At 42.6% G+C, this 19571-nt stretch overlaps 1 protein-coding gene across 1 annotated transcript in view; it reads left to right on the top strand.

Annotated features, from left to right (window-relative positions):
* The window catches only part of CACHD1 (cache domain containing 1), a 236083-nt gene that overhangs the window by 154894 nt on the left and 61618 nt on the right, over window positions 1-19571 (top strand). The window contains exons 5-7 of the mRNA XM_068964526.1: window positions 14385-14511; window positions 17205-17349; window positions 18753-18969. Of these exons, the coding sequence (XP_068820627.1) occupies window positions 14385-14511; window positions 17205-17349; window positions 18753-18969 (489 nt within the window). The remainder of the gene's footprint in view (window positions 1-14384; window positions 14512-17204; window positions 17350-18752; window positions 18970-19571) is intronic.

The following is a 19571-nucleotide window of genomic DNA, read 5'->3' as shown; positions in this document are numbered from 1 at the left end:
TACTTTTAGAGCCCTACCCAGTATTGGTTCAGAGGAAGAATTCTAGTCTTTGGGCATTGTATACACAAACCAGGTAATCTATTAGGTCTGGAAAGAAAGAACTGTAAGCTTTATGTTGCTTAGGGATTAAAAAACTATAGCTGTTAGCTAAATGATGCAACCTAAATCTGCCAGGCACTTCTTGTCTAGACCAATATATAATGAATTCAGTCATTTAAAAAAAATTGGTCGGAGGATCTGGAGACCTTCTGGAACAGGTGGGATTTACTACTAAAAAGAAAATTCAGTGAAAATACTTTTCATAAAAAAATAATTGAAGTGAGTAGAGAAGGGCATGGAATGGGCAGAGAGACATTCTAATGGGAGATTCCAAGGCTGGCTCAGGGCAGAGAGCTGGAACTTGCGTCTTTCATTTCCCAGATTCAGTATTTGCTCTCTTTCCCTTTCCCAGTTGTGCCCAGTACAGAATGTTTAAGAATAAGAGGAGAGTTGGGAAGGACTTCCAAGATATTTAACTTTATCAACAAGAATGACAGAGTTGATGGGGAGGTGAGGAAGAACAGGTTTCTGTGGGAGGAAAGGAATCGACATCTCAGTTTTAGAAAAGTTAGTTATCCAAGGGAAAATGTCTCACAGACAGTGGTGTATACAAGTCTGGGGTCCAGAGAATGGGCCAGACTGGACATTTATCACTTAGATTCATTGTGTATAGTGAGTCAAAGTCACTCAGTCATATCTGACTCTTTACAACACCATGAATTGTAGCCCACCAGGCTCCTCTGTCCATGGAATTTTCCAGGCAAGAACACTGGAGTGTTTGCCATTCCCTTCTCTGGGGAATCTTCCTGACCCAGGGATTGAATCCAGTTCTCCTGCATTTCAGGCAGATTTGTTATCATCTGAGCCACCAGGGAAGCCCAAAGTGAAAGCCACACAGTAGTGTCCGACTCTTTGCAACCCCATGGACTATACAGTCCATGGAATTCTCCAGGCCAAAATACTACAGTGGGTCACCTTTCCCTTCTCCAGGGGAATCTTCCCAGCCCATGGATCAAACCCAGGTCTCCTGCATTGCAGGCAGATTCTTTACCATCTGAGCCACAAAGGAAGCCCGAGAATACTGAAGTGGGTCGCCTATCCCTTCTCCAGTGGATCTTCCCAACCCACGAATCGAACCAGGGTTTCCTGCATTGCAGGCAGATTCTTTACCACCTGAGCTATCAGGGAAGCCCAGACAAGTCTGGAGTCCAGAGAATGGGCCAAACTGGACATTTATCACTTAAATTCATTGTATATAGATAATACTTAAATCATGAGACTCAGTAGGATCATACAGCAAGTGGCCATGGGGGAAAAATAATGACAAGAGGTCCAAAGACTGAGTATTGGGACACTTTACAACTTAGAGTTCACTCTAAGAGGAAGCAGTAAAGGAATCTAAGATGGCAATCAGTCTGGTAGGAGAACCAAGAGAGCCTGAAGCCAAATGACAAAAGTGTTTCAAGACAGAGGGAGAGATCAACTGTGCTAAATAGGCCCTCAGTAAGATGAAGGCTCTTGAGAAAATGAAATTTAGCAACATAAACACCAATTAACTGGTGAATCTGACAAAGGTTGTTTGATGGAATCGTACAGTAAAAGAAAGGCTGATATTCATCCGCTCAGGCTTTTAAGAATGGAGCAGGAGACGCTAAGCACATGAACTCCAAAGGTTTGCTGAATGGAAAGCTAGAGGGCCACATGGAGTCTAGATAATATTTTTAAATTATGGCAAGGTCATGTGCCAAAGGGAATGATTCGGTAGATAAAAGTGAGAAGTGAAAAGAGACAGTTGCTGCAGCCTTATCCTTGATTAGGCAAGAGACGGTGGGATTCCAAGTGGAAGATGGAAACGCACAGAGCATTCATTCTTAATGGGAAGGAGGAAGAAGGAGTAGGTGTGTGGAATGCCCATAATGACCAATGTGATATCAGGAACTTGGGGGCATGACCTGCAATAGTGATTGTGTTTTCTCAGAGAATTAGGAAGCAAGACCCTCAGCTGAGAGTGAGGCCAGGAGACAGGGAGAGCAGGTTGGAGGAGCCACTGAAGACCTGTTAGTTACACAAAGATTTCCTTCTGTGATAGAGGTTTTAGAGTAGAACTCAGCTGCACATGACTGGGGATCCTGACAAAATGCTGTTTTACTACAGTCTTTATTTGTCAAGGGAAAGGTGGGGAGAAAGAGGATGGTCAGGGAAGAGGTAGGTTGTTAGAGATCAGATCTTATATTTGGCTGTTTCCAAGATCACGTCCCAAGCATTGATATAACATCCTAACTGACAAGAGTTGTTCTCAGCACAGTTGACGCAGCTAGATTTACAAGCCGTTTTTGGCAGTATTCAGGTATTTGAGAACGGACTTGCTTGTATTTGAAGTTTTGTGACATTCCACCAGGCAGAGGCTACAGCCAAAGTCCACATTCTTGAACAGTCATTTGTAATACGAGAGGAGTGGGAGATGGGGGAAGGTGACCTCACAGCTCCCCCTTCCCCTCCTCTCTGGCTCCTGCCCCTTTTCAGAGCAGAATTAATGTGCTTTCTAGGCTATCACATGTCTGATATTTACATCTGTAAAATGTCCAGCCTTAGGCTCTTTCAGTCTGTATATAATCCATCAATGGGTTCCTAATTGATAACACAGTTTCAGATTGCCTCTCAGACTAGCTGGAAACAGACTCACATAAATTGTAAACCATTCTTAGCTTCATTTATCCAAAACTAGGTCATTTGTCCATCCATCCAACACACATGTGTATTCTTTGTCTTAAAATGACCCCACCACATCTCTACTTTCTAAATTGACTCCTTGTCCCTGATTCCATACAAATAGCTGATGTTCAATAGTGCATATGTTACATGATGGTATGGGTCATGTTTTGCTCAGGGTCTTTCCTGCTTTTATCCCTAGTTTCTCACTTTCTCTCTCTGTCTCTCTTTTAAATTCCTGCTGAGCTATTTTCTTGTGCATAGCCTGATCCCTAAAGAGAGTTTATTTGAAGAGTCCAAGGAAAGTTGTCTCTTGCTCTTTCGAGTTATGCAATTGAGATGAGAGTGCAAGTGAGAGTTACTCTTTCTCACTGAAAGAAAGGGTGTCTGGACTTTCTTTATTGTGTTTGATTTAAAGAGCATTTGAAGTTGCAAACTTCGATCTTGGTCACGTTGGCATCTTCATTGAGACACAGGATTCATGGGGTGAAAGAGGCGCTTATAAGTCATCTTACAGCAGTAAACGCTGCAGGAGGTACAGATGGGCACTGGAGGCTGTGGACCAAGCTGCTGATTTCAATGGCTTCATCACTTCATTCTTTGAATGACAAGGATTGGCTATGTGCTGTAGGTTCTTTTGTTTTTCTTTAAAATGATTTGAAAATCATCTGTTAAAATGCTAATTCCAAAGCAATGTGAAGCTATGTTCTACCTAAAAAAAAAAAAAAAAGAATAAAATCAATCAAGCTAGCACTTTCTCGGATTTTGTATGCCTAGTTAATCCAGCTTTGTGATTGAGATAGTATCATAAAAGATGTGGTAATTATTTAAAAAACTATTCAGTCACTTAGAAACCTAGACTCTTGAGGTTATGATTCCATTTACATTCATGTTTGGTGGTGAGTGTACATATGTGTATACATAAAACTAAGTACACAAACAAAGGGAACCTTTCTTTACTTTGATTCCTCTTCAAGTTCTGTTCTTCTACTGTGAGCTACTTTGGAGTCTCGTCTTCTAGGTTTCTTACAACAATCCTATTACACTGATTTCCGAAGATTTTACTAGCCACATAGATTCTCATATGTATATATACTCTTTCCATTATACCTGTGATTGTAATGGATACAGCCTGGGTTTTCTTGTTGTTTTTTATTTAGCAAATATATTCTGAATATTCTTATGTGTCTATGAAAACAAATATACTTCTCTAAAGTCTCTATTGTTGCAGCAATGTATAATTGTGTAACAATGTTAAATCAACCAATCCACTCCAGTTCAACATTGAGATTGTCCTAGTTTTTCACTATATCATTGTTCCCTTGTGTGTATGTGTGTTAAGTCGCTTCAGTCGCTTTTGACTCTTTACGACCCTATGTACTATAGCCCACCAGGCTCCTCTGTCCATGGGATTCTCCAGGCAAGAATACTGGATTGGGTTGCCATGCCCTCCTCTAGGGGATCTTCCCAACCCAAGGATTGAACCAGGTGTCCCACGTTGCAGGCAGATTCTTTACCACTGAGCCAAATTGCTCAGGGAAGTCCTCATTTTTCCTTTGGATCTCAAGTGACCCCCTCCACGGTTTCACATGACTGCTATCCAGCAGTTGACATGAATGCTTCCTTTTTGGAAACTTTACCCTCCTTCGTTTCTATAAAATTGTTCTGTGCCACTTATCCCCAAACTCCTCTGCCCAGTCCTTATCATCCTTTTTCTTGGGCTCTTTTTTCCTAGGGTGGATGTCCCCGCATGTCCTCTCTTCACCACCTTCCTCCCCACACTGTTATCTCCCTGAATGGTCTCCATTTATACAGCACTCCTGCTCCCACCATATGCTGCTGCTGCTGCTGCTAAGTCACTTCAGTCGTGTCTGACTCTGTGCGACCCCATAGACAGCAGCCCACCAGGCTTCCCCGTCCCTGGGATTCTCCAGGCAAGAGCACTGGAGTGGGTTGCCATTTCCTTCTCCAATGCAGGAAAGTGAAAAGTGAAAATGAAGTCGCTCAGTTGTGTCTGACTCAGCAACCCCATGGACTGCAGCCCACCAGGCTCCTCCATCCATGGGATTCTCCAGGCAAGAATACTGGAGTGGGGTGCCATTGCCATCTCCACCCACCACGTGCTACTCAATTCTAAACCTCTCTCTAGCTGTGGCCTGTTTCAGAGTTATTTTATCGAGGAACCAACTTCAGGACACATATTTCTCTATGATAATCCGGTAGCTATCTCAAAAATTAAACCACCAAACACACAAGAACACTTTTGTCTAAACTTACTCCCCAGTCTGGAATATATTGTTGATACCCTGTCCTGGTTACACTGGGAATTCTTCCTCATCTTTTTCTCCCTGAGACTTCAGGCTTTAACAGTTTTGACCAAATGAGAGCATAAGTGAATGAGTATTTACAAGACACCTGACTAGGGCATTTACCTGGGTGTCCCTCTTCCTGCTCATCACACCCACTTGTAATGTAGATCTCGTTATCCTTTTCAATAAAAGGAAACTTGGCTTAAATTCCATAGTTCAAAGATGTGTCTTGAATCCCCTTTGTTTTCTCCACTTCAGTACCATAGATTTAAATCTTCATTGCCTTTCTAGAAGACAAATTAATGTAGAAATCTCCTCCAAAGTTTCCCTTCTCTTATTCTTCCTCATTTTCATTATTTTCTGCACGTGGTAGACATTCTAAAGTACTCGCTCTATAATTCCATTTCTCAAAAATCTCTGATTGCTTCCCTCAACCTTTCAAACAACGATGGAGGCCTTTCAATTTCATCTTCTGCTCTTCTTTCACTTCCTTGTGCCCTCTGAGCTGTACCCTCAAGGAACCCCTTTCATTTCTCCAAATCCCTAGTTTCTATCACTTCTCTATACTTCACTCTTATTAGGTAAGCATTCCTTGTCTTTCGCAGCAGATTGGGTTTACTAGGAGGCAGGCTCTGAGATGGAGGTTGGCAATCTGTGGGGAAAGGGAAGGAGACAGGATTGAGCAGTAGGAGAAGATGGGCTGGAGTACAGCCTCAGTGGAGTCCTCAGCCACCCCCAGGGAAACTTAAGAGGTTGGGGTGGCCCTTCAGAGTTGTGTCAGCCCAGTCACAACTCTTTATTACTTTACTCTAGGATCCATTCTTACTATAGAATTTTAATTTTTTATGTTGGACATCGGTTTGATGCTCTACTCCTTTTAATTTATTTTTTGTATGCCAAGTGTTCAATCCAGTCCCTTGCCCATAGAAGGTACCTAGGAAAGCGAAAGTGAAAGCCATTCAGTTGTGTCAGACTCTGCGACGCAATGGACTATATAGTCCAGGGAATTCTCCAGGCCAGAATGCTGGAGTGGGTAACGTTTCTCTTCTGCAGGAGATCTTCCCAACCCAGGGATCAAACTCAGGTCTCCCACATTGCAGGCAAATTCTTTACCACCTAAGCCACAAGGAAAGCCCAGAAGGTACATAGTAAATGCTTATTGAATGAATAGAACTAGGATTTTTTTTTTGTACTTTTGTTGTCTCATCTTTATAATGGAATAACCAAGGCTTTTGAAAACAACCTTAGTGAAGAAGAGTATGTAGATGTGATATGCTATAAGTCAGAACTGGTTTTCTTAGCTTAGGAAATCAGCATGTATAAATGTGTCAGTTATATGGAGACTATTGAAACAGACTACACAGATGAATAGTATTATTTTCATGAAACTAAGTGTGGTGATTTCAAACATCCAATGTGCACAGGAAAATCAATCTGTTACTCTTTGGTACCTCATAAACCGTTTTATACTTTTGCCTTATTCTTACCATGGATACCAAGGGAAGATATTCGTCAGTGGTATATAAATGAGAAACAGGCCTAGAGAAGTTACCTGATCTACATAAAGTCAAACAAAAAATTGTTGGTATTAACGTGACTAAACGTCCGTGTTCTGACTCCTAGTCTGATGGCCTCCTTAAGACAGATGGTTTAAAATGAAGAGATGTCTCCTCAACACTGTATTCTACCTACTGACACATCCAACTCTTGACCAAACCTACAATCTTCTCTTTTCCCACCCAAACCACCTCCATGGGCCATGTTCCATATATCAGTTAGCAGCTGGCATGCTGCAGTCCATGGGGCCACAAAGAGCTGGACACAACTGAGCAACTGAACAACAAGAGATTTATTTGGCTCCACCCAGTCTTAGTTGTGGCATGTGGGATCTAGTCCCCCAAATCTGGGGCCCCTGCATTGGAAGCATGGAGTCTTAGCCACTGAACCAGCAGGGAAATCCTGATAATACTTTTAGAGCAGCTTGAAAATATTTATATGTTGAAGACGGAGTCTAGGAAGCAACTGAAGTTAAGGAAACAGATAAGACAATGGCGTTTACCATCCTGGTTGAGTATCCCAAACCTGGCTGATCATCAGGGGCACCTTAAGTGCTTTGTCAGAAATACCTATTCATTGTCCCCTCAACCCAGACCTAGTGAATCAGAATGTTGGCTTGGTAAAGCTTGGGAATCTGAGGCTTCAGGAGCTGATTGTAATGATCAGCCTGACTTCAGAACTCCATCTCCGTTAATTTTCTCTTATTCCTTCCATGAGTGTTTGGAGATGACCTTGGCCTTTGAGTCCACTGGGAATGGTCTACTGGAAACAAAGAAGGTAGACAGAGCAGTGTATCCTGTGCTGATTTTGGATTGGCCCAGAAATTTGTTCTAGATTGTCTAAGCCCATGACCAGGCTGTCTCAACTGAATCAAGGACAGAATGGACTGGTTATTTTACATTATGTAATTAACTTTGAGTGGACATGATGAACTGTGAGCTTGGAGCAGAGTCAGAGACTTGTGGATGTCCTCTCCTTAGTATTAAACTGAAGTAAACACAGTGAGATAGCTGGGTCAGCTGCCATTAATCTAACTTTGGCAATGGGCTTTAGCTGACATGATCAGTGTGGTGGAGAATGAGAGGGGTACATAGATCCTATTCCAGGCTCAAGGCTCAAGTCACTCCTCACTTTGAGTCAAAACATTCTTAGCTCTAAAATGGGAATAACAGTATCTCTTTGGTGAAACTCCATAAGTTTGGCTTTTGCTGGTTATTATATACTTGGAAAAATTAACCTCGATATGCCTTGGTTTCCTGAATAATAAGTAAAATCTACCTCATAGGGTTGTTGTAAGAATTAACTAAGATAACATAGCTAAAAGTGCCCTTGCATGCTCAATGTTGAATCATGTCCAACTCTGCGACCCCATGGACTGTAGCCTGCCAGGCTCCTCTGTCCATGGAATCTTCCAGACAAGAATACTGGAGTGGGTTGCCATTTCCTACTGCAGGGAATTTTCCCAACCCAGGGGTCGTACCTGCATCTCTCTGCATTGGCAGGTGAATTCTTTACCACTAGAACCACCTGGGAAGCCTCAAAAGTGGCTGGTATGTGGTCAATTGATATGGTTACCCCCTCTGGAATAGCATAAACAGTATCTGGGGGGTCTGTGAAATATGGCCCCTCCTAAATATATGGTAAAATGATACTCAGATGTAAGCAAGGAGTAGGAATTGGAAAGGTGCGATAGAGTATAAGGCCAGAAACTTTGTTTGCAGTCCTTGGGATGTTAATTTATTTGATTCCCCTCCCAAAGGATTGCTATTGCAAGAAGTATTACTGAGAGGTACTACGTAATTTCTGGTCTGTTGGGAAAGTATGTGTGTTTTTGTGTGTCTGCAACTCTGTGTATTTAGGACAGCTCCTGTGTTTTACATTTGGCAAGCTGTGGGAGGTAGACAGTTCTGTGTGCTTTGCTGAGCAGTATTGGGCTACACATCAGAAAGTCCAGAGTTCCTCCAAGTGGGAGCAAAAGCTTTCTATTACAGAGCATTTTCCTTTTGTCCCTACCTCTGCTGAATAATCCTGTTAAGAAAACAAAAGTCACCGCCCAGCTACACACAGTTTATAATCCATTTCTTTCTCATTGACATGGTGCACTAAGCATTAAAGAAAACACCCAGGTAAGGAGTCTGGGGGCGTGGTTGGTTTTGACTGGCGAGGCCAATGATGTCAGAACCTATCAGATGTAGATGATGAAATTGGAAGGAAAATATCTGGGGACTGTGGACTCTGGGGCCCATATGTTAGAATTATCCAGAGATAGTTCAGTACACTGTATGCAGGTGGATGTTGAGACCCAGTAGATGGGAAATAAAAGAGTACCTGCAAAGAGAAGAGGCAGTTTTTCAGTCATTTATCTGATGACAGTTTGTCAAAGGAAAAATAAGCCAACGAGTATGGCAACATTCTTTGTGTTGACTTATAATTGGCATAGGACATGTAAGAAAGAAATAGTCGGTTGCTGAAGCGGATGGAGCCTTTACTTGCTGTCCTCTTACCATTTTTCTCTGGGCTTCTAAAGGGTCTTTAGGAACACCGTTTTCAAATCTATTACTTTGCTGATGCAGATTGTGAAATCTTATGGGGACAGAAGTGAAGAGCCTTTGGCAAGGTCTTCATTGCCCAACAGATGCTGGCCTCTAGTGCTTCGCCAAACCTGGGCTTGTGCCAGGCTCTGGGGATGGGAAGACTTGGCCCTTGCCCTTCTGGGACTGACAACTCCTCTGTGTAAGATGTGTGGCACTAATAGTGACAAAAACAAATACATTAAGCTTATCAAGCTTTGCTGTGAAGGGAAATACTGCATGCTCTGAGGGAGAATAATAATGCAGGGTAGTCAGCGAAGGTGTCTCTGAGAAGGTGGTTATTCCAGATGGGCATATGTGCAACAAAAGATAGCTCTCGATATCCAGTGGGTTGAAAGGGGAAAAGGTGAGGCTGGGGAGTAGGAAAGGACTGATGGCGTTTGGATTTAATAGTAGGCATAGTTAAGTGGAAACCCTTTGAACAGTTTTAAGGAAGTCAATGGTGGGATTTGATTTCCATTTTAGAAAGATGCCTTTGGATGTTGGATAAAAAGTTGAGACTTAAACCTATGGCTTCTTATTCCCAGTCCTTCTGATTTATCAAGGTCTCCCTTTTAGTTTCTAAGAGCCAGGCTGAATTAAGTAGAAAGTGGAAAATAGCACTGAGCCTGTGTCCAAATGGCTTTCTCATGCCTGTGAGACATTTGACGGTGAAACAAAAAGACATTTCAAGCTCCCATCTCCAACCTGTTGAGCATCTACAAAATAATTAACAAGTCTCAGCTCTATAGTTTCTCTGTCAAATAAAAACTCCCTTTATTATCTAAAATATGCTATTTGTTGCTGGATGTCACGCACAGTCCTCAGCGCTGCAGTTCCTGTTGACCCTCCCCTCTAAGCTGGAGCTCATGTCTGTGCCGTTTTCCAGGTAAAGCAGCCTGTGGGGTTGATGGAGAAGCCCATGACGTTAGACTCCCAGCGGGTGTCTGCGAGTTTTAGCAGCTCAGCACTTTGTTTTTTGTCAGAAGTTTAAATGCTCGCTTTAGACTTATATCTTACTTCAATTTTGACATCATTCCTTTTCAGCAAGTGTCTCCTTAATTGTATTTACTTATACTGTATACTTATAAACTGATGCAGCTGATTATTCTGAGAACCGTCAACCTGTTTATACATTTATTCTGCCTCTCAAGAAGTATGCTTTTTATCTGTTGATTGCTAATTCATTTAGCAGTTATCTGTTGACATGTAGAAGAACTGTAGTGTCCTGGAAAGAGCAAAGACTTTGGAGGCAGACATCTAGGTTAAATCATGACTTAGGGATTTGAGCAAGTTCGTTCTTCATGTTTAAAATAATATAATAGCATAATAGTCATTATAAAACATCAAACTATATATAAAGCTAGTTTGTATGATGCTAAATAAATTTTCACTATTATTAAATGAGTTTTATTGAAGTATAATTGACATCTAATAAACTTCATCTGTTTAGCATACACAATTGATATGTTTTGATATATTTAGTCCCATAAAGTCATCCCATATCATTCCATAAAAGATACTTGCTTTTTGGAAGAAAAACTATGACAAAGCTACACAGCATATTAAAAAGAAAAGACATTACTTTCCCAACAAATGTCCATATAGTCAAAGCTATGGTTTTTCCAGTAGTCACGTATGGATGTGAGAGTTAGACCATAAAGAAGGCTGAGCGCTGAAGAACTGGTGCTTTTAAATGGTGTTGGAGAAGACTCCTGAAAGTCTTCTCTCAGACTGCAAGGAGATCCAACCAGTCCATCCTAATGGAAATCAGTCCTGAATATTCATTGGAAGGACTGATGCTAAAATTGAAACTCGAATATTTTGGCCACCTGATGCAAAGAACTGACTGATTTGAAAAGACGCTGATGCTGGGAAAGATTGAAAGCAGGAGGAGAAGGGAATGACAGGGTGAGATGGTTGTATGATATCATTTACTCAATGGACATGAGTTTGAGCAAGCTCCGGGAGATAGTGAAGGACAGGGGAGTCTGGCATGCTGCAGTCCATGGGGTCACAGAGAGTTGGATACAACTGAGTGACTGAACAACAAAAATGAAATCATTAGACAAGCAAGCCTCTTCTCTCTCCATTTACCTAATTTTGTACCAGTTGTGTTGACAGTGGTGTTGGGAGAAGGGAGTGTTTATCATTTTTAAACATATTTAGAATTAACATTGGTCTGTGTTGATTTAGTCACAGTATTTATGCGTAATTGGATTTGGCATTAGAAGAAAGTAAGATTGTAAAATTTATTAAACAAAAGTATCAAAATATTTAAGAAACATTAATAGTGCTTCCACACAGATCTTCCTAGCCTGTATGCTGCAGACATCACGTAGAGTGAATGCCTTGATGGGCAAAGAACTGGGAATCTGTGCTTCAGGGGTACAGAGATGGCTCAGATATAGATCTCACCCTCAAGGATCTTTGAATCTAAGGATGGAGCATCGGAAAGTTAACTGTAAGGACAATAATTCAAAGTAGAAGGTGGTGTTGTTTAATTGCTAAATTGTGTCCGACGTTTTTTGCAACCCATTGGACTGTAGCCTGCCAGGCTCCTTTTTCCATGGGATTTCCCCAGCAAGAATACTGGGGTGGTTTGCCATTTTCTTTCCTCCAGGCAATCTTCCCAACCCAGAGATCAAACCCGGGTCTCCTGCAGGAGGCTTGGCAGGAGGCTGCTTTATCGCTGAGCCATCAGGGAAGCCCCTTCACTGGAAGGTGGGAAGAGGTAAAATGCAGAAGGATGTCAGAGAGTGCGGTGACCTCTGTCTTGGATTCAAGCTGCAGTGAGGAAAAACCATTCATTGCCTTCTTCACATGTGTGTGTCCGGGCAGCTCACACAGATACAGACCCTGCCCATTGATAACTTCAAGCCTTGCACTGTGCATCGTGGGCTGACAGGTTGGATGCCTGCCCAGCTTTCCTTCCTGGATGGCTTCCAGAATTTCTGAGGATCGAGTGAGTGTGCAGGACCCCAACTCGAGTTATCTAGTGATCAGAATGCCTGACTGACTCCTGTGAATGGGGAAGCCCCCTCTGGAGTCCCAGCGTGGATAATAGGGCTGTCACCCACCTCTAGGTCAGGAGGGGCCTGCATGGGGTGCGCGCAATGATAGATTGATTGCTTCAGGGCCCCAGGTTCCTCATTACCATAATAACCATCATCTCGTGCTGCTAGTGCTAAGTAACAGATGAGATTTAATCAGATACCAAAGGAATTCTCAGGAGGCAGGTTTGAGGAATCTTGCCTGACACTTAGGCTCTGGTGCTGGAATGGAACCAGAATGACCTTCTGTGGTGAGGCTAAATGTATCACTTACTGTGTGAATTCTGATTTATTTTTAAAACATTCTGGCGCTCATTGACTCTCCTTTTAATAGTCTCACTGTAGCCTGTTTATTGTTACAGATGTTACTTTTACATGAGGTCCCCGAGCTCTCCTTTACTTCCAAAGACAGCATTTACCATTTCACTGCCAGCTGACAGGGCTATGTGGAGAAGAGAACTAATGTGAGGTCAAGGTTAAGGTTCAGACTCCCAGGAGATGAGACAGAGAAAAACCCTCATCCCTATTTATGCATACTCATATCAGCATTGGTCTCCAGAGAGATGGTGGCTGTCTGGGTCCAGTGATGACCTTAATAAGGTCTCTTGGCAGAGTGCAGAGAGGGGACAGGTGTCATGGTCAAATACTGGCTGACTTCCTTCTTGTCTATTCTGAGACCTTACGCAAGTCAGCAAACCTCTCTCAGCCCACCTCCTCATCTATAACTTGGGTTAATGGACTGTTTACTCCTAGGATATGTGTGAGGCTACAGTGCACTATAGCTCCTTGATGTGTGCTGGGCAGGGCAACTGCTAAGTATATTCAAAGGCTTCCACATAGTGCATTTTACATGAAGTAGTTGGAGGGCCACGGTCCAGATCCAGCTTGCCACTGATGTTTGCAAATACGCTTTTATAGAACACACCCGCCCATACAGTCTTTTACGGACGTCTGCGCTTGCTTTCACATCATAAGGTTGTGTTGGATGGTTGGAACAGGGACCATATGGTATGCAAAGCCTCAGCCGCTGATCTCCTGGCCCTTTATGTAAGATTGCTGACCCCTGAGCCAGGCTACAGGATGGCTGTGTGGCATTCAGAGCTTTATCTATACATGTTTTGCCAAATGGACCTCATGCTTTCTTTTTTTCGCTCCATTTGCCTCTATCTAATTCTTCTGATATATTGCTTGTTACAGGAGGGCTGGTTTCTGCTCATCCTGTATATCTTGCAGCATGTAAAGCAGTACCCTACACACAGTAGTATGTGATACATGAATGAGGTGGTGTGGAGCGGAGTGAACGAGTGTAAGAGAAGAGAGAAAGATTTCATGGAGGTGGGGGGAAGGATTGCACACAGTAAGGTGGCTGCCATTCCAGCTGCAGAACAGGGGCGGGGGGTGCTCTGCACTTTATGAAGGGAGTCATTACCACGTGATGGGAAGAACACGGGAGCCAGGACACCCAGACTTGGATCCCGGGTCAGCCAGTTCCTGATGAGGCTTCAGACAAGTTGCTTAGGCTCCACAAGCCTATTTCTTCAACTCCAAAGCAGGGAATGATAAAACCCTCTTCATCCTGGAGTTGTTTTATGGATCAAATGAGATATTGTGAGGGCATCTCTATTGTAGTGTTGGCACATTGGAATCATTCCATAAGCTATTCCTGAATGATTATGGTTCTGGCTTTTTAGGTACCATCCATGCCATTTCCCTCATTGTGAAGCAAACAAGGTCAGCACACAGGTCTGGACTCTGGAGATTAGACTATTAGTATTACTGTCTTCCACAGTTAGAGAACATACCCCTAAGGCAGCAAATATGCACTGACCCAACAGGGACTAGCCCAGTGAGGATGAGATTAATGCAAATGAGTCACTCATGCTGGAAAAATTATCCAGGACTTTAAGTGTCACTATACAATATTAAGAATAATTGCTTCACTTGACTGAAGCATTCATGACATTTTCCATTCATGGGGTGTTTTTTTAAGGGACAGAAAGCAAATGTTTAGTAGAAAATTTATAGCCTTAAATCTAGTGGGATTTATTCATACTACAAACCATTTATGCAAAACAGATGCCTGAGGCACAGTGCCTGCGTGCACCTGTGGATTGGGTGGTTATATTTCTTTTTCCCCACTCCTCCAGTTCTTGCAGACAACCTGAAATCCAACCCTGGAATTAAGTGGCAGTATTTCAGTTCGGAAGAAGGAATTTTCACTGTTTTCCCAGCACACAAGTTCCGGTGTAAGGGCAGCTACGAGCATCGCAGTAGGTACGTTGACTTGTTTGCCAAAGTTTTAATTACTGCTTAAGAGTAATCTGTATAAAATATAGACTCCACATTCATCCACACAGCTCTGCCTCCAAACTGTGGTTTTAGAAACTTATCCTGAATTGATTTCACTATTTAACATAGGTGGGTGTGGAAATGCTCAGGAAGGCAAATGATGAAGCCCAGAGCTTTTTCAGAAGTATCTGACAAGCCAAGTAAAACAAGGTATTTACTAAGGAATAAAAATATTGAAGCACTTAGGCTGTTTTGCCCTTCAGACACTTTTGTTGAGAGACAAATGGTAATGCTTTCTCTAAAGACCAGCGCTAGAAGACTTCACAGCGTACCTGAGTAGAGCTTGTGATTCACAATTTTCCTTTCTATGAGAATGTGCTTGGCCATCCTTTTGACATTTACATGTCTGCTACTAGAAGTTTGAAGGTTGCCCAGAAAACACTGGATTGAGGATCGTTAACATGCTGTTTTTCTCAGGAAATAACTTGAGATGCTACCTCTTAGCCAGAAGGGCGGTAATGGTGAAGTAATTTGTATGACAAGACTCATCAATTTACAGAATCCCTTAGGCAAAGATCCTCTCCTTCCGAATCCTCACAGTTTCTCTTCTGCTGCCAGAACTTCCCGGACTAGTGCAAGATGCCTGGTTTACTTTTTTTTTTTGAGTGTAAATTAACTGCCATCTTTATTTTTATTCTTTCCATCTTATTTTAAATTCGCTAAACTTACTGTAATAATCACTTCATGAGGCATGTAAGTCAAACCAGTGAGCTGCTGTATACCTTAAATGTACACAGTGCTGTGTGTCGATTACATCTCAATATTAGAAGAAAAAGTAAAGCATACCTAAAATTGTCCCCAGGGAAAATACACCCTCTGTGCTTCTCCTAGAAGGACATTTGTATGGTTTCTTCCATTCCTTCCCTAGACAGCATGATGAAGACTTGAGCATCTTGGAGACTGTACCAGAGTCCATGACCTTGGATTCTAGGCCAGCTCATCTCTCAGAAGAGGCCAAAGACACTTTGAACCATCCAATTCTTATTTACTTCTAAGAAGATAGGTTAGATGGCATTCTGCTTTAGCACCTTGTCACAAATTAACATTCACTTTCACTCAGAAGGTTTCACAAATCTCTCCCCCTAAATAGGCATGAATCAGTCCTGAAGCCTCTGTTCCCTTGGCTAAGTAATCTGAGTTTCTCTCCTCATGATTGCTGTAGCCATCTCTTTACCTGTCCTCTGAGGCTTTTGCAGAGTGTGGAGTGGGTTTGCAGAGCATTCCAGAAAGAAACCAATCTCACTGTGAGGACCCCCTCCCAGGTTGTACATATAATGCTGCTATTTATGTCTCCCATTAAAGCAGTTTTTAACAATTTACTGTGACAGCATGCAGACATATCCTGCTTTTTGTTTATGGGAGTTGAATTGCAAAAGAGGAGGTATGTCATTTTTTTAAAAAAAGAATCTGCTCCCCTAGCTTGGAGGACCTAGAAGTTCAGTATTTGACATGGTTGTCAATCGTGGGATAGACGGATTTCCTTATTCTCTGCTGTCTTCTTCATTTCTGTAGCCACCAATTTTGGATTCTCTTTATTCTATTTCTTTACTTGGCTGAATGGTATTCACTAGTGAAAATATAGTAGTACCTCAGTATTAATGTAGGACTTCTGGCTTGAGAACAATTAGTGTAAACTTGGCCCGATTTTGAGTTTTTTGGTCCTTTGCCTGTATTTCTTAATTTGTACCCAGGCTTTTGTGACTCAACTGGCATCTAACATTTCACGGAAAAATCTAGTGTTTTAAGGGTGTCCATAAAGGAGAGAATTCTCTCGAGGCTGATTTGCTCTCTTAAGCTCCCTCTAATTTGTTCCAGCTTTAAAACTGTGAATAGAGACCTCATTAAACCTCTTCTCACAAACCTGCCTGCACTGCACACTCACAGAAGGCTGCTTTGATGGGAGGTTTTTCTCCTTTGGAGTTCCCCTATCCACCCCCACCCGCTCTTCTTAATGTTGGCAAACAAAAACCTGGCAAGGAGAGTGGCTATCACAGGCTTGGACAAATCTGATGGCACGGTTTTAGATCTCTGATAAGGGGCCTTTTGGTGGCTGACCTGTGTAAATGGCTATAGTACAGAAAGGAAAGGGCCCTCCTAGCAGTGGCTTTTGTCTGGACAGAGAGAAACCAAACCTGCTATTCAGAGCTGCTCAGCATGCTCACAAATGATAGGCCTCCTCAGTTTTAGCCAAGCCCCACTCAAAGTCTGCAGAGGACCCAGCACTGAAAAACAGTGGACTTTTTTCTCCCTGCTAGTATGTCTCTGCTGCCTGTTGGGCCACCAGGTCCATTTCCTGGGAGGGTGGACTTGCACACAGGCTGAAAAAGCCAGTCTTCCAAAGGCGTTGCTTCTTAAAATCTTCTCCCAGTTGCTCTAATCTTTGGCAGACAGAAGTCGCCAGTCCCTGTCGTGCAGACACCCATGATAGTCTCGAGATATTGTTTTCAGTGTACCAGGATAGTTTTCTCATTCCATGCTGGTCTCTCCACCCTTGTGCCAGCCCCCCTGAAACACACAGAGGCCAGCACGCCTGCCCGTCTGTAGCGCTCGCAGCTGTGTTAGGTCCAAGCCTTTCTCCTAAACCAGGAGTGACCCCTGAGAGCTTCTTGCCCTTCTAGACCTATATACGTCTCTACTGTCCGGCCGCAGTCAAAGCACGTAGTAGTGATCCTGGACCACGGGGCCTCCGTCACAGACACGCAGCTTCAGATCGCCAAGGATGCTGCTCAAGTCATCCTCAGCGCCATTGATGAACACGACAAGGTATCGACGACCCCAGTGACTCTACCCTTTCCACTAGCATTGGGTCTTTCTTGAATACCCTTTTAAAAACACTTTATGTTTTATGGTATGTGCTTTTCAGTCCACCTCTAAAAATGACTTTGAGAAAACAGAGTGGTTTACTTTTCATTCTTGTATCTGAGGAAGTAGCTGCTGATACTAGTTCCAGACCTCTTTTTAAAACCACTCCCACCAAACTGGGCTTCCCTGATAGCTCAGTTGATAAAGAATCCACCTGCAATGCAGGAGACCCCGGTTCGATTCCTGGGTCCGGAAGATCCACTGGAGAAGGGATAGGCTACCCACTCCAGTATTCTTCAGCTTGCCTTGTGGCTCAGCTGCTAAAGAATCCACCTGCAATGCAAAAGACCTGGGTCTGATCCCTGGGTTGGGAAGATCCCCTGGAGAAGTGAAAGGCTACCCACATCTGGCCTGGAGAATTCCATGGACTGTATAGTCCATGGGGTCCCAGAGTCGGATTCAACTGAGCAACTTTCACTTCCAATTTCAATTCAGTTCCACCAAACTGAGTCTTGCCCTTCCTTAATGGCTTCTGTTAAGACTGCTAATTAGCTATAACTTTCAGACTGCTATTTATACTAAGAAGGAACAAGGTGAAGGCTTAGACACTGGTGGGTGGCCAGACTTTGTCTCAAGATTGACAGGAGGGGAGGGATAAAAGAAGGTTACTAGAGGTTTATTAATCTTTAGGACCCCTTAGAGATAGCTGTGTTTCCAGCTAATGATAATCTATCACCTGTAGACATTTGACTTTTCCATCTCCTAAGGTTTTGCTCACTAATCTAATTGTTTAAAACACACACCCAGGACTTACCTGGCAGTCCAGTGGTTAAAACTTTGCCTTCCAATGCAGAGGGTGCAGCTTCAATATCTGGTTGGGGAGCCAAAATTCCACATGCCTCAGGCACCCCCCAAAAAACATCAAACAGAAGCATTATTGTGAAAAATTATTGAATTACAATTTTAAAATAGTCCACATTAAAAAAAAAAAAATTTAAACACACACACATACCCTTTACCATTTCCCTCACTCCCACCTCCAGTTGAAAAATGACAATCGCTTATATTGTTCAAGATTTTTCTCTGTGTCAAATATTGTTTTTAATGTTCTAGATGAACACCATACTCCTGACTTCATCTTGGAACAAAAACAAAACTCTAGGGTCTGAGTCTCTGTCCCTTACCACTCTTTAACTATTCTTCAAATACGATAGACTGATGCCTCTGGGCTTTTATTTTCAAACTCTTCAAAACCGTCCTGTAGGACTTCTCACCTTGTGGGCTCTTCTGAAATGTAAAACACTTTTTCATTGGCAGAATAACAAGTTTTTGTTTGCCTGTGGCGTGTGTGTTTTCCCCTCCAGATTTCCGTGTTGACGGTGGCAGACACCGTCAGGACCTGCTCCCTTGACCAGTGCTATAAGACGTTCCTGTCTCCAGCCACCAGTGAGACAAAAAGGAAGATGTCCACCTTCGTCAGCAGCGTCAAGTCCTTGGACAGCCCTACCCAGCACGCGGTGGGATTTCAAAAGGCATTTCAGCTGATTCGAAGCACCAACAATAGCACCAAATTCCAAGCAAGTAAGTGCCTTTGCTCTTACGGCATGGAACTCATAAGCTAGGTAAATGATGGCAATAGAAAGAGATTGTTACCTGATCGCACAGCTACGTCCAGAGGGGTTTTTTCCTAAACTGACAGGATAAAAATTTCTTGTGTTGTCATATTATCATCTAATACTAGGAACTTACTAGATTTTCTCATCTTTTCCAATCAAAGGTACTCTGCATGATTTCTTTACTCCCTGAGCCTCTTCTTCCTGCCCTTTTATTAGGAACACATCCTTGTTTATTTCCCCGGAGAATACCCACATCCTTTTTAATGCTAATTGTCCACCCCGCCTAGTCACTGACTTACATCGACTGTCTGCTTGTGCGCATGTGTGCAGAAACAGGGCAGCCTGAATTCTTGCCTTGATCTTTCCTTCCTCTAACCAACTGTCATTTAGAGGAGCACAGCCCTTCAAATGTACAAAGGCACTCTAATTTAATTTTCATGTATTAAAGAAAATCTGGAATTAGGATGCAGGCTAAAGGAAAGGAAAGGATATTTGAAATAAGACCCATGCTTTGAAACTACTGAAAGGAATCTATGTCATTTTCTCTTTTATATTTGATAATCTGTT

The sequence above is a fragment of the Capricornis sumatraensis genome, chromosome 2 (assembly GCF_032405125.1).
Source record: "Capricornis sumatraensis isolate serow.1 chromosome 2, serow.2, whole genome shotgun sequence".
Classification (NCBI taxonomy): Eukaryota; Metazoa; Chordata; class Mammalia; order Artiodactyla; family Bovidae; genus Capricornis; species Capricornis sumatraensis.
This window is presented reverse-complemented; position numbering and strand designations above follow the sequence as displayed.